The 11,088-nt window shown below is 34.9% G+C and overlaps 1 protein-coding gene across 2 annotated transcripts in view; it reads right to left on the reverse strand.

Annotated features, from left to right (window-relative positions):
- Positions 1 to 9,177, reverse strand: part of LOC106468828 (zinc finger protein 341-like) — a 17,470-nt gene extending 8,293 nt beyond the window's left edge. The window contains exons 1-3 of one of the 2 annotated variants that reach the window (XM_022397190.1): positions 9,053 to 9,177; positions 6,146 to 6,232; positions 38 to 217 (exon numbers count right to left, since the gene is read on the reverse strand). In XM_022397190.1, coding sequence (XP_022252898.1) covers positions 38 to 217; positions 6,146 to 6,232; positions 9,053 to 9,092 — 307 coding nt within the window. In that variant the 5' untranslated portion in view covers positions 9,093 to 9,177. Of the gene's footprint in view, positions 1 to 5; positions 218 to 6,145; positions 6,233 to 9,052 lie in introns of both variants that reach the window. The other variant, XM_013929272.2, reaches the window with a different exon arrangement.
- Positions 9,178 to 11,088: the final 1,911 nt, after the last annotated feature.

Raw genomic sequence — 11,088 nt, forward strand, 5'->3', positions numbered from 1 at the left:
CAAACCTGCATTTGGTTTAGTTGGCGACTTAAGCTTCCTGGTGTTTGTGCTGATTGAGAAAGACAGGAATTTTGGGATACGATTGTTGTGGCATTATTGCTGCTGCCTACAGAGCAATGTTCCTTTTTGTGACTCATAAACTGAGATAGTGAACTGAACTGTTTCTTACAACGACCACACTGAAAAACATCTTCATCATCAGGGGCAATAGTCATACCTAAGAAAACACCAATACAATATATTTGTGAATTTCAAATCAAGTGTTTCATAGCACCTGAGCCTGCTGGCAAAGTATCTAATGAAACTTGAAATTTACAAGTAAATAAAGACCCTGTTTTTATGTTACTATTTATTTACCTATCAAAGCACCAATTGTTGTGGGGTTGATGATATTTTCTCTGATATGAAAGAAAATTGAGAACACCCAATTGATAAACTCACCAAATGTATTTTTAAAAAATGTCACAATTAAAAGCACTTGATCTGAAGTCCAATATTTAAAATTCAAGCAATCATATCATCACACTTCTGACTTCAAATATTTTACTAACCACCACTTAACACAAGAAAAAAGATGTGGTGGTGCAGGAAATGCATAACAATTTTGCTTAGATGACCATGGTGCTTTACGAAACCAAAGGATTCCCTCTTACACCTAATGATATGATGCATATGATATACAGTTTATATATAAATTTTGATATCTTGCCAACATTTTAGATTATTCTTATAAATCCACTTAAAAATGTTCCTATTCATCCCATTTCTTTTCTCACCCACTAGAAGTAGTCGACCAGTCAGAACCTTCCTATTATCCTGCCCTCTCACAACTATTTTTATTTGTCCCACCTGTACACCCTCTCCTAGTATTTCAGAAGCTTCTGGAATAATGTAATAAGGACAATCGTCAATACCATCCTCTTTTCTACAAAGCTTTATTGACTGATTGTTCCAGAATGAAGGTAGATTTATCTGCATGCTTATGTAAATGTTCATCATTCATGTAATCATTAACAAATAAAATGGAACATCACAAAGTGAAATGAAGCTTTTTTAAATCTGGGCATATCACAACTCCGAAACATTGTGATGACAATATTACATTATTTATCAAAAGTCTACTAATAAAGTACGTTTGTACATGTGTAGCTAAGCATAAAGCTACACGATGGACTATGTGTGCTGTGCTCAACATGAGTATCGAAACCCAGTTTCTAGCATTATAAGTCCATAGACATATTGCTGTACCATGGGGGACTATACTACTAATAAAAGGTCTTGTTGTTTTAAAAAGCATTTATAATTTCATTTATGTGGCTTGTTCTAATATTTCCTTATCTCCATTTTGTGCCAGATCTTCATAAGAACTCAAGTATCTAAACATAAATTACCGTACAACATAATTTTGTTGAAAACAGAGCAGTTCAGATGAAGATAGTAGCAAAAAGTATGTGTTACTGGGTCCTCAATAATGGGTTTTCAATATGTGTTTCATATTTGTTTTTAATCATTTAGACTGGTTTATGGAAACATATTATAAACAAACTGAACTTAAGTGTGAAAAGATGATTATCATTTCATGAAACATTATGGAATGGCTTTATTTATAATTTTATGTGTAATCTTTTTATCACAGAAATAATATTAGCACTGGACAGAGTAGAAAGGCAAATTCCTGGATTGATAACTGGAGTAAAAACTTTTAGCTAAGAAATGAGATCTAAAAACTTGACTATTTTTCTCTGGAGAGCAGAACTAAAAATCTAAAAATTATATTGTACAAAACTGTCACAAGTTTGAATAAAATACAGTGTAGTAAAGAATATCTGTTTGAATGGAGGAATGGTTTGGTTGGAAATATAAATTAATTACGGGCAATGAGTATAAGTTGAATTCAAGGCTTGTTCTTTAGCAAAATATGTTTTTTATTTGATTTATAAGTTATAAAATAGTTGAATAAGTTGCCTTATAATAACTTTATACACATACTGCCAAATTGGAACTTTTCCTATATCAGTATACAGATGCAAAAGGGTTAGGCTCATACTGAGTAGTTTTTTGGTTAGTTGTTTCAATGTGAAGGGATGACTTCAACTGGTTGAATGGTCTTCTTCCACATTGCTTGTTCTTAAACTTTTATAAGAATGTACGATCAAATCAAATAGTAAGAATAATTTTCCTATACTTAAAATATATTTCCGATGCGTACTTCCTTCCTCTCACAAGATGAGCTATTCTCGTCCAGTCCTGCCCTCTATATGCAAACTTTTTCTTTATGCATGCCACAAGCCTTCTGTTCCCCCCCTTATTGGAATCAAATGATTCAAACATGTCTCTTGTGCAAATCATCATGCGTCACTTCTCCACCAATAGGAGCATGACATACACATGTGACTCCCTATATATGCCTCTACCAAACTACCACTTCGAAGTTTGGCAGAAGATGTAAGCACCAGAAAAGGGTGGAAAGTGTGAGAAGAGGGAAGTACCTATCAGAAATACATTTTCAGTATAGGAAAATTATAACTTCCAATCCTATACTTCCCTCCACTCACAAGATGAGCTACAATCCCACAAACGATACCCATGGAAATAATAAAGTCAGATCTGAAGATCTGATGAGGGGAACTGCACCAATTCTGATCAGGTATACTCTTTGCCCATCAGTGAAGTGTGTAGTAGATAAGGGCAGAAAAATAGAGGGGCACATCCAAGTAGAAGAGAATTGAAACAGGATAATGATAATAACCATGAAATATATATGGAACTTAATCCTACAAAGTATGAAAGGGGGTAAATCAATGGATGTGCCACTAGGTGTAGATTGGCTAGGGAGTGATGGACCGTACTCAGTAAGTCAACTACATCCAAAACCTCCTGGTGGGGGTACTGACATCCACACAGAGACTGGAGGGAATATAGAATCACTCTGACTCCAGAACATGACACATGTTAACTTTGATATATCGAACAGGGGAGCCAACATCCATTATCAAAAGGATGTCTATTATATATAAGTCAACTCCCCCAACAGCACAATCGAACACAACCATCCAAAAGCAATATCATCCTCAGAATAAGATACAAGAAGGATAGCAAAAGGACAGAACTGGGGCAAATCCCCTTACCTCCGCTGTGACCCACATCACAGAAGGAGTATAATCGAGGGAGAAATTTAGACAACCATAAACATGTGTGAAGACTTATGTTGATTAGTTCTACTCTAAATCCAAAACCCAGCCATGGGGGGATCAACATCTACATGGGGGGTAGGATAAGGGGTGGACAGCAATCTGATGTCTCACTCCTTATTGATTGTATAACCCATACTGGAGGATATCACATCATCTACACCTGCAGAACACCACCACTCTACTTTGCACTGGATGGTTATAGCCATGTTTGTGTGGAACCCATTCAAGAGGGTGCCTCCACAATTGATCACCCCAGCAGCTTGGAACTGGAAAGTGATAAAGACTCCCATATACTCCACAAGAAGAAAGGGGGGTGACAATGCATTACAGAGTCCAGAGGAACGTCATCTCCTGAGACAGTGCAATGGTTGACCACGAAACCCTATTTTGAAAAGTAGACCATATCGATTTATTCAATACAAGGCATGGCAAGGATGGGCAGCTATCCCTTCTCTTTAACCATGCAGTCCATGGGTAGTATGGTCTGGAACAGGCAAGTTTATGAAGCAATTACATCATAAGGTTATTCACCTACAAGTGATCTTGTGGAACACCCCATCTCAACAGTGAGCATTGTGAAGCCATGGAAGTTAAAGCATGAGTGAACAAAGATGTACAGTTTGGATTTCTGATTGAAGAGTATCTGGTCAGACACTGCTTGCCATAGAGCAGGATCCCTATAATGAATAAATGAAACAAGGGCCCCTGAAATAAAAAGAATGTATGAATATAGACTTACCCAGTCAAAGTCGCACTGAAGCATGAAAAACGGCCACAGCTGGAAGATGAAAAAGAAACCGCGACATGGTGTAAGTAATGGGAGATGAATGTATTAGGTGTAGTCCACATGCCCAATTGCAGGATTTCCTCCAATGGCTGATGACAATGAGATGCGAGGGAAAAGGTGAGGTGTTGAATCTGATGAGAAAACACCCTGAACAAGTTCCATTGGGAAGAAGACAAGTGAATCAAATGTTGAACTCAAGTGGTGAGGGTAGAAGGGGATAGATCATGAACAGAGGAAGACTGCCCAGGGATAAGGAGTTGGGAACACGTACCATGGAAGGAAGCCATGTGGACAATATAACAATGAAGGGTATGGACCATACATAGAAGGCTATCTGGATCAGGACGAGGTAGAGATGAGAAATAGAAGGGAAATAGGTGAAAAGGAGTTACCCTCTCTAGTCACTGAGGTCTTTGGGAGGAAGAATGATCCGATAAAGGAGAAGATGGGTGTGGTGGTAAAGTGTATGTGAAACGTCAATGGCGAACAAATCAGACCTTCAACATCCACAGGCTAAAAGGAGAAGGAAATATGTTTTAAGGGAAAGGTGAAACATGGAGCACAAGGAAACAGGTTCAAACAGAAGCAAAGTGAGGGAATGGAGGACCAAACTGATATCCCAGTCAGGACAGGGGGAAGTAAAACTCAACAGTATCGGGAAAAACAAAAGGTATGGGTTAAGGCTGCCCAATAACTCGAGATTGAAAAGACCAAAGACCCCCCAGTCGAAAAGCCATGTGAGAAACTCAGCCACTAGAACCAGAGTAGGCCGGTCAGCGGGAAATCCCAGAGTAGTGGACCAACTGTGGAACACTTTCCATTTGTGCTGATACACCTCCATTGAAGAAGACATATGGAACGAGCCAAAACGAAAGTTACTCGACGAGAGAAACCTGATCTCATTGCCAAGGGTCAGATAAAAACCAGGCATGAAGATCAAGGACATGAATGGTGGGATGTAGAACCAGTGACCAAGGTTGATGAAGAAGAGAGAGAGACAAGGGAAGGGTACTGGAGAGAAATGTTGCAGTTGGTGTAATCATGGAAACTATGGTTGAGCTGGCCAATAGGAAGCAATCAGAAGGACTTGACACATAGTGGTATGGATGAGAGAGACCACCCAATGAAGTAATTGGATAGGAGGATAAACATAAAGGAACTTGTGGGACCTAAAGACCACTCCGTTGGATAAATTTGGTCGGGGTGGGAAAGACAATCTACTACAAGATTGAAAACACCTGGAACGTGACATGCAATGAGATGATGGTGGTGCATATGGGCCTAATATAGGAGATTCAATATACAAAAACAGAAAGATCTTGACCACTGTAGAATTATAGGAATGAATCATCACAAGACAATGTCTGGCAAGAGGAAATACGTTATTCAAAGCCCAACAGACTACGAGAAGCTTGAGGACATTGATATGCAAAGACTGCTCATCCACAGACCAACAACCCAAAGCACCCCAGCCCTGAAGGGATGCATCCATGAACAGATGTAAATCTGGATGAGGAAGCAGGTCACACATCTACATATGGGCCTTCTCCAACCACCAAAGCAGATCATCTAACAGGGTATGAGGAAGGGTTATGGGAGTTGCCAATGGATCCAGAGCATACTTGAGAAACAAAATCCAAAAAGATCATAATATGCTTAACTGACTTCTCAGTAGAGGCATATAAATGGGGTCACATATGTCACACTCCTATTGGTGGGGAAGTGACACATGATGATTTGCATGACAGATATGTTGGAATCAAATGATTCCAATAGAAGGGAGCAGAAGGCTTGTGGCATGTGTAAAGAAAATGTTTGCATATAGAGGCCAGCACTGGATGAGAATAGCTCATCTTGGGAGCAGAGGAAAGTACCATATCAGAAACTCCAGTTCCCTGGGTTCAACACTGAGTTACCCAAAATATTGTTCTCAAACTACAATATCCACAAAATATACTTTCTTACAAAAGTATAAAATATCAATTTTTCTGTGAAAATGCTAGCTCTATAACAATTTTCACGAATTCCCAATAAAGAAGAAAAAAAGTAACTGAAATAATTTTGGAAAATAAAATAATAAAGGAATTGTGTTTACCCAAGTTCAAAGTACAATTAGAATAATTCATGGATTTTGAATTGAACTATCAAAGAAATACATTCTTACCTGAGTCAGGTGAAGTAAGTATGTTTTGAGAATCCAGTAGGGACTGCACTGTTAGCACAGTGGGTGAGTCTATGGTAGCCATCCCCCCTAGTTTGATAAAGAGAAATATTTATTTTGGACATATGTAATACAGATTAACAATTCAAAACAGGAATTAGCTAGCCAACAGATCATTCAAGTCATTAATGTCTTTGGATAATGTAACATTAAGTTATATTTTGGACAACATCTTTTTCCACTGTTGCAAAGTCAGATCAGAAAAATAAACCCAACTGACTTTCAAAATTGGATTGGGATAGAAACTGCATGCCTACATGTATATTTCAGTGTATTTAGAGCAATTCTATAACTTCAAACACTTAATAAAACTATGACCACACAATGTATATAGCAGTTACAACATAATTCAAATTAAACGTAGGTGAATAACAGTGCCTCGTTATCTTACCTTACAGAAGGAGAAAGAAAGATAGGATCAAGTAAAGATATATTATTAGTTTACTATGACATCAAAGAAATATAATTAATATTTAGTTTATAGTGGGAATTTTTATTTTGCCCTAAAAGAACCCCCAAAACAAAATACCAATATGAAAACAATCCCCCAAAAACACAACCTGTGGCATTAAAAAAATTCAAGTGACTGAAAAAGAAACAAGTCCAATTCTACTTATAATAACTGGAGATGGAAACACTGATATTATCTTAAGAGTTAATACAACTGTTTTTTAACTTCAAAAATGATGACATACTTCCTGAATAATAAGGTAATAGTTCTGGGATATGGTTTTGAGATGAAAAAACAATAATATAGAAATTTTGAAAAGTTTTACCTATGACAACACAACAAGCTTTAGTGAATGTAAAGTTATTAAAGATCAGATAATGAAATACTGAAGTTCTTTACCGTTCAAGCTTTTTAGTTATAATAACACAATGAATACAGAAGAGTCAAGGTAACTTATAATCAAACATATGTTATTATTACAGAACTATTAACTGTTAAAGCATAATATATACCCCTCAAGTGAAGGTAAAATGATGATTGCATAGGAAAAAAAAAAAAAGCTGAGTATTGATTAGATAACCAATAACAAGATTTTCTGGATAACTTATTTAAAACACAAGTCAATATTATTGAGCCCAAGCAAAAGTACCTGACCCCAGTGATGGGAAAAGTTTATGTTAATATATTAATTTAAATTATTTCGTGGACTTTAAAAAGGTTAATTGTGTTGCACTCAGAGCCAAAGCTCTGAGCTATTTATACCACTCACCATAAAAAGTAATTGTTGAGCATTTCAACAATAACTTATGGTAAATCTACATTTTTATTCTTTAAGTTACAACACATTTTGAAATGTGAATGACTGTGTGATTAATTCCTAACAATTTAGTGTAGAATATTCTGCTTGCAAAATCAAATTTGGCATCAACATTATTCATGCCTGTTCTCCTGTCATTTCGAAAATGAATGTTGAGCTTTTCAAATGGGAGACATCTGAAAGCTCACACAGACATCACAGTTAGCAATATATACGTATATATAAGATGTCCATGTAAACTTTACATTTTATAAAGTCTAGCAACTATTTCTTAATCTATATGGATGAAAATAAAATTTTCAATCAGAAATGTTTGAAACATATCTTTAAGTAAAAAAAGAAAAAAAAAAAGAGTTAGAAAAGCATCTTGGTAAAATAAATTCTTCAATGCAACTAAATTTGTCTACATTGTGGTTCTAATGTCTTGCAAGAAATTCAGTATCAACTAAATTAAATTCTGGTAAGATTAAAGTGTAAATATTCTTACAGTATACTATACTTATGTTAAAGACATAAAATTAGAGAGTACAAACAAAATGAGCATTTTAAAAAATATTCGTTATTTTAAATCCCTGTATTACAGAAAGATGTTTTTATAGAAATTAGAACTTTTATTAAATAAATAAATAGATATATATGTACCAGTTCACAATTATTTTCAAGACATTATGTTTATTGTTAGGTTACATTGAACTTCTGTAACCACCAAACTTAAAAATGTTGAACATGCTTTATCTTTCAATGAAATTTATAAACATGAATATATTTCTGATAAGTCATTAGAACTACAATTGAAATAAAAACCTGCTAAATGTGCATAATATTACATTCACTCACCCATAGATATATATATATATATATATATAGACTTATTGATTAATGTTTGAATAAGCAGCTATATTTATGTACATTCTTTTTACGTAATAAAGTATTATGGATGGATTCGGAATAAAATAATATTCGTGTTCACTGTAAATTGTAATTTTTAATATCTTATTTAGAACTAAGGTATACATAAATGTGCGTGTGTGTGTGATGTGTATCTCATGTGTAACATAACTTGTAATGGGGTATTACTTTAAAATTACCTCACGCTTATATTACAAAACACACTTGTTAGACAGCTGTAAATGCTCAAGGGAGTATGGACAAATCCCCTACACTTCCACAATGTCTTGGCTTTTATTGTAGCGATTCCAACTCCCGACTTTTTATTCCATGCATTGGTGATGTTGCGGTGGCGGTAAGCTTACTGGTCAGACTATTGCAATATTTTTTATATACAGCACAGGCTATATATTACATAGTTATAAAACATTGAACCAATAGTTATTTATCTGAAATTTACTCAGGGTACAGTAAAAATTAAAATTGCAATAAAAAAGTAAACTTCGAGAAAATGGCTGACCATCATGTTATCATTTATCTTGTCGACGCGTACTAGCCTAAGCCTAGTAAATTTGATCATAGACTTTATCTTAATAACTTTCGTTAGAATTTTACTGAAATAAAATATTTTGAACGAATTTATAACTAAATTCAAATTAGGAGTAGAATTTTACATCTTTAAAAGTAATCTTACCAGATAGGGCGTCAAACAATAACTGCGACATTCTCTGCATTCAAGAACCCGGATGTTAGCAAAATATATGATAGCGTGTGAAATGCAATATTGCTCACGACGTTTAGTCTGGCGCTACTGTTACCTGTTATTGTTTCGTGGACATGCTAACAAGGGAAGTATTTACTACTGCAAAAATGTAGTTTAAATTTAATAGAATCAACGTAACAAAAAATTAACTGTTTTAGAATATTAGACAGAGAAGGCTTGTAAAAAAAAAGCTAATTAGCAATTTTGAAAACTAATTTATCTCAAAGGGCGCAAGTAGCAAATTGTATAACGAAGTTTAAACATTTTCACAAATACTGCAAAAGTTGGTTGATTGTTTGTAGTTAAACGCAAAGCTTCACAGTAGGATAGCTGTGCTCTGCCCACCACGAGTATCGAAACCTAGTTTCTACCAATGTAAGTCCGCAGACATACCGTTGTGTCTGCTGATTTATACTGCTAGAAATCGGGTTTCAATACCTGTGGTGAGCAGAGCATAGATAGCCCTTTGTGTAGCTTTGTTCTTAATAACTAACAACAAAAACATACCGCTGTGCCACTGGAGGGCACTGCAAAAGCAATCTGTCTTAGTTTTCTGGGTCAGCGGTTAGTTTATTGACTTACAACGCTAAAATCCGAGGTTCAATTCTCTGTGGTGGACAGAGCCAAGGGCGCCATACAACTAAATTTTTAGGAGGACCTTTTACTTTTCATATTATTAAATTATCATTGTTACTTGGATTAACTTAGTGGTTTCCAAAACAGACAAGTGTTCTAAACATATTTGATCAAAGGCTTATACATGGATTTAGAATTATTAAAAGTGTGTGAAAAAGATTTGGGGAAGATGTACCCAATCGTGGCCTATGGACACGACGACGTTGGGCAGAGCGCATTTAGTTTGTTGTGTATCTTTGCCCTAAAAACAAGTATAATAATATTTCGTCCACATTATAAAAGTATGATATAGGGAGAAAAAGTTTTTTTAACTGGATCCTTTTGCATAAACAATAGAAATTAGCGTCCTCTAATTTATTTTAAATAAAAAAAAATAAAATTAAAGGACGCTATACTTATGTACCAGTTTTCATTCAGAAAGTTCTGCTGTGTTATTGATCGGATCCGTTCTCTTAATTAGACGAAAGTATTTACAATGTGGCCTTATGTTTGTAGGAAAACGAGTTAATTGATTTGTTTTAACCCTTAATAGCAAATACAACAAATGCATTCATGTGAATAAAAATACTTATATAAGTTAATTTTTGTGTCATGCTTCCTTATAAAGACATGGAGTTATTAACAGTTAAAAACTTACTTAATTGTGCATTTCAGTATAATAATTATTAACTAGAAAATATTTGTTGACAAATTTGCCCCAGGACGATCAAACGAATATCATTTTTCTTAAATTTCGTAAAACATCAACGTACAATCCTCGATGTTATATTTTATTTTCACAAAAATAATCCCACTTCTGACATAAATGTTGTAACTTGTTCTATTATTTGACGGGTTCTTTTAAATTATTTGGTAAAAATATGGCGAAGTCAAGTTCACATAACAATAACCAATTATTTTAATTCTTCTTTAACGTTTACTACGGGTTACTATCGTACTATTGTACACAGTTTCACTTTCAACATAAATTTATTAACCAATTATATACTACAACTAGAGTACAAATAAGCTTACTTGCGCAATTTCATGGGTAAGCGATCATTTAACTGAATATGTAACTAACACTGATCTGGATACTTTCCTACCTTTTCTATCACTGAACCAACTAAAAATTGTTTCGATGCTTCACTGGTTCTCGAATTTGTAACGTATCCTTTATTTCTAGATATTAAATAGAGATTCGTGAACATTCTATGTATTCTAGCACTACCTTATAAATTTTCTAAATCTAGTGTCAACATGTTAACGTCTCTCTCTCTACCAAAAAAACTAAGTTAATACATTGGAAATATAGCTTACAATATTAACAGGCCTACCTCTGCATCGCCAAC

The sequence above is a fragment of the Limulus polyphemus genome, unplaced genomic scaffold, assembly GCF_000517525.1.
Source record: "Limulus polyphemus unplaced genomic scaffold, Limulus_polyphemus-2.1.2 Scaffold3180, whole genome shotgun sequence".
NCBI classification, from domain to species: domain Eukaryota; kingdom Metazoa; phylum Arthropoda; class Merostomata; order Xiphosura; family Limulidae; genus Limulus; species Limulus polyphemus.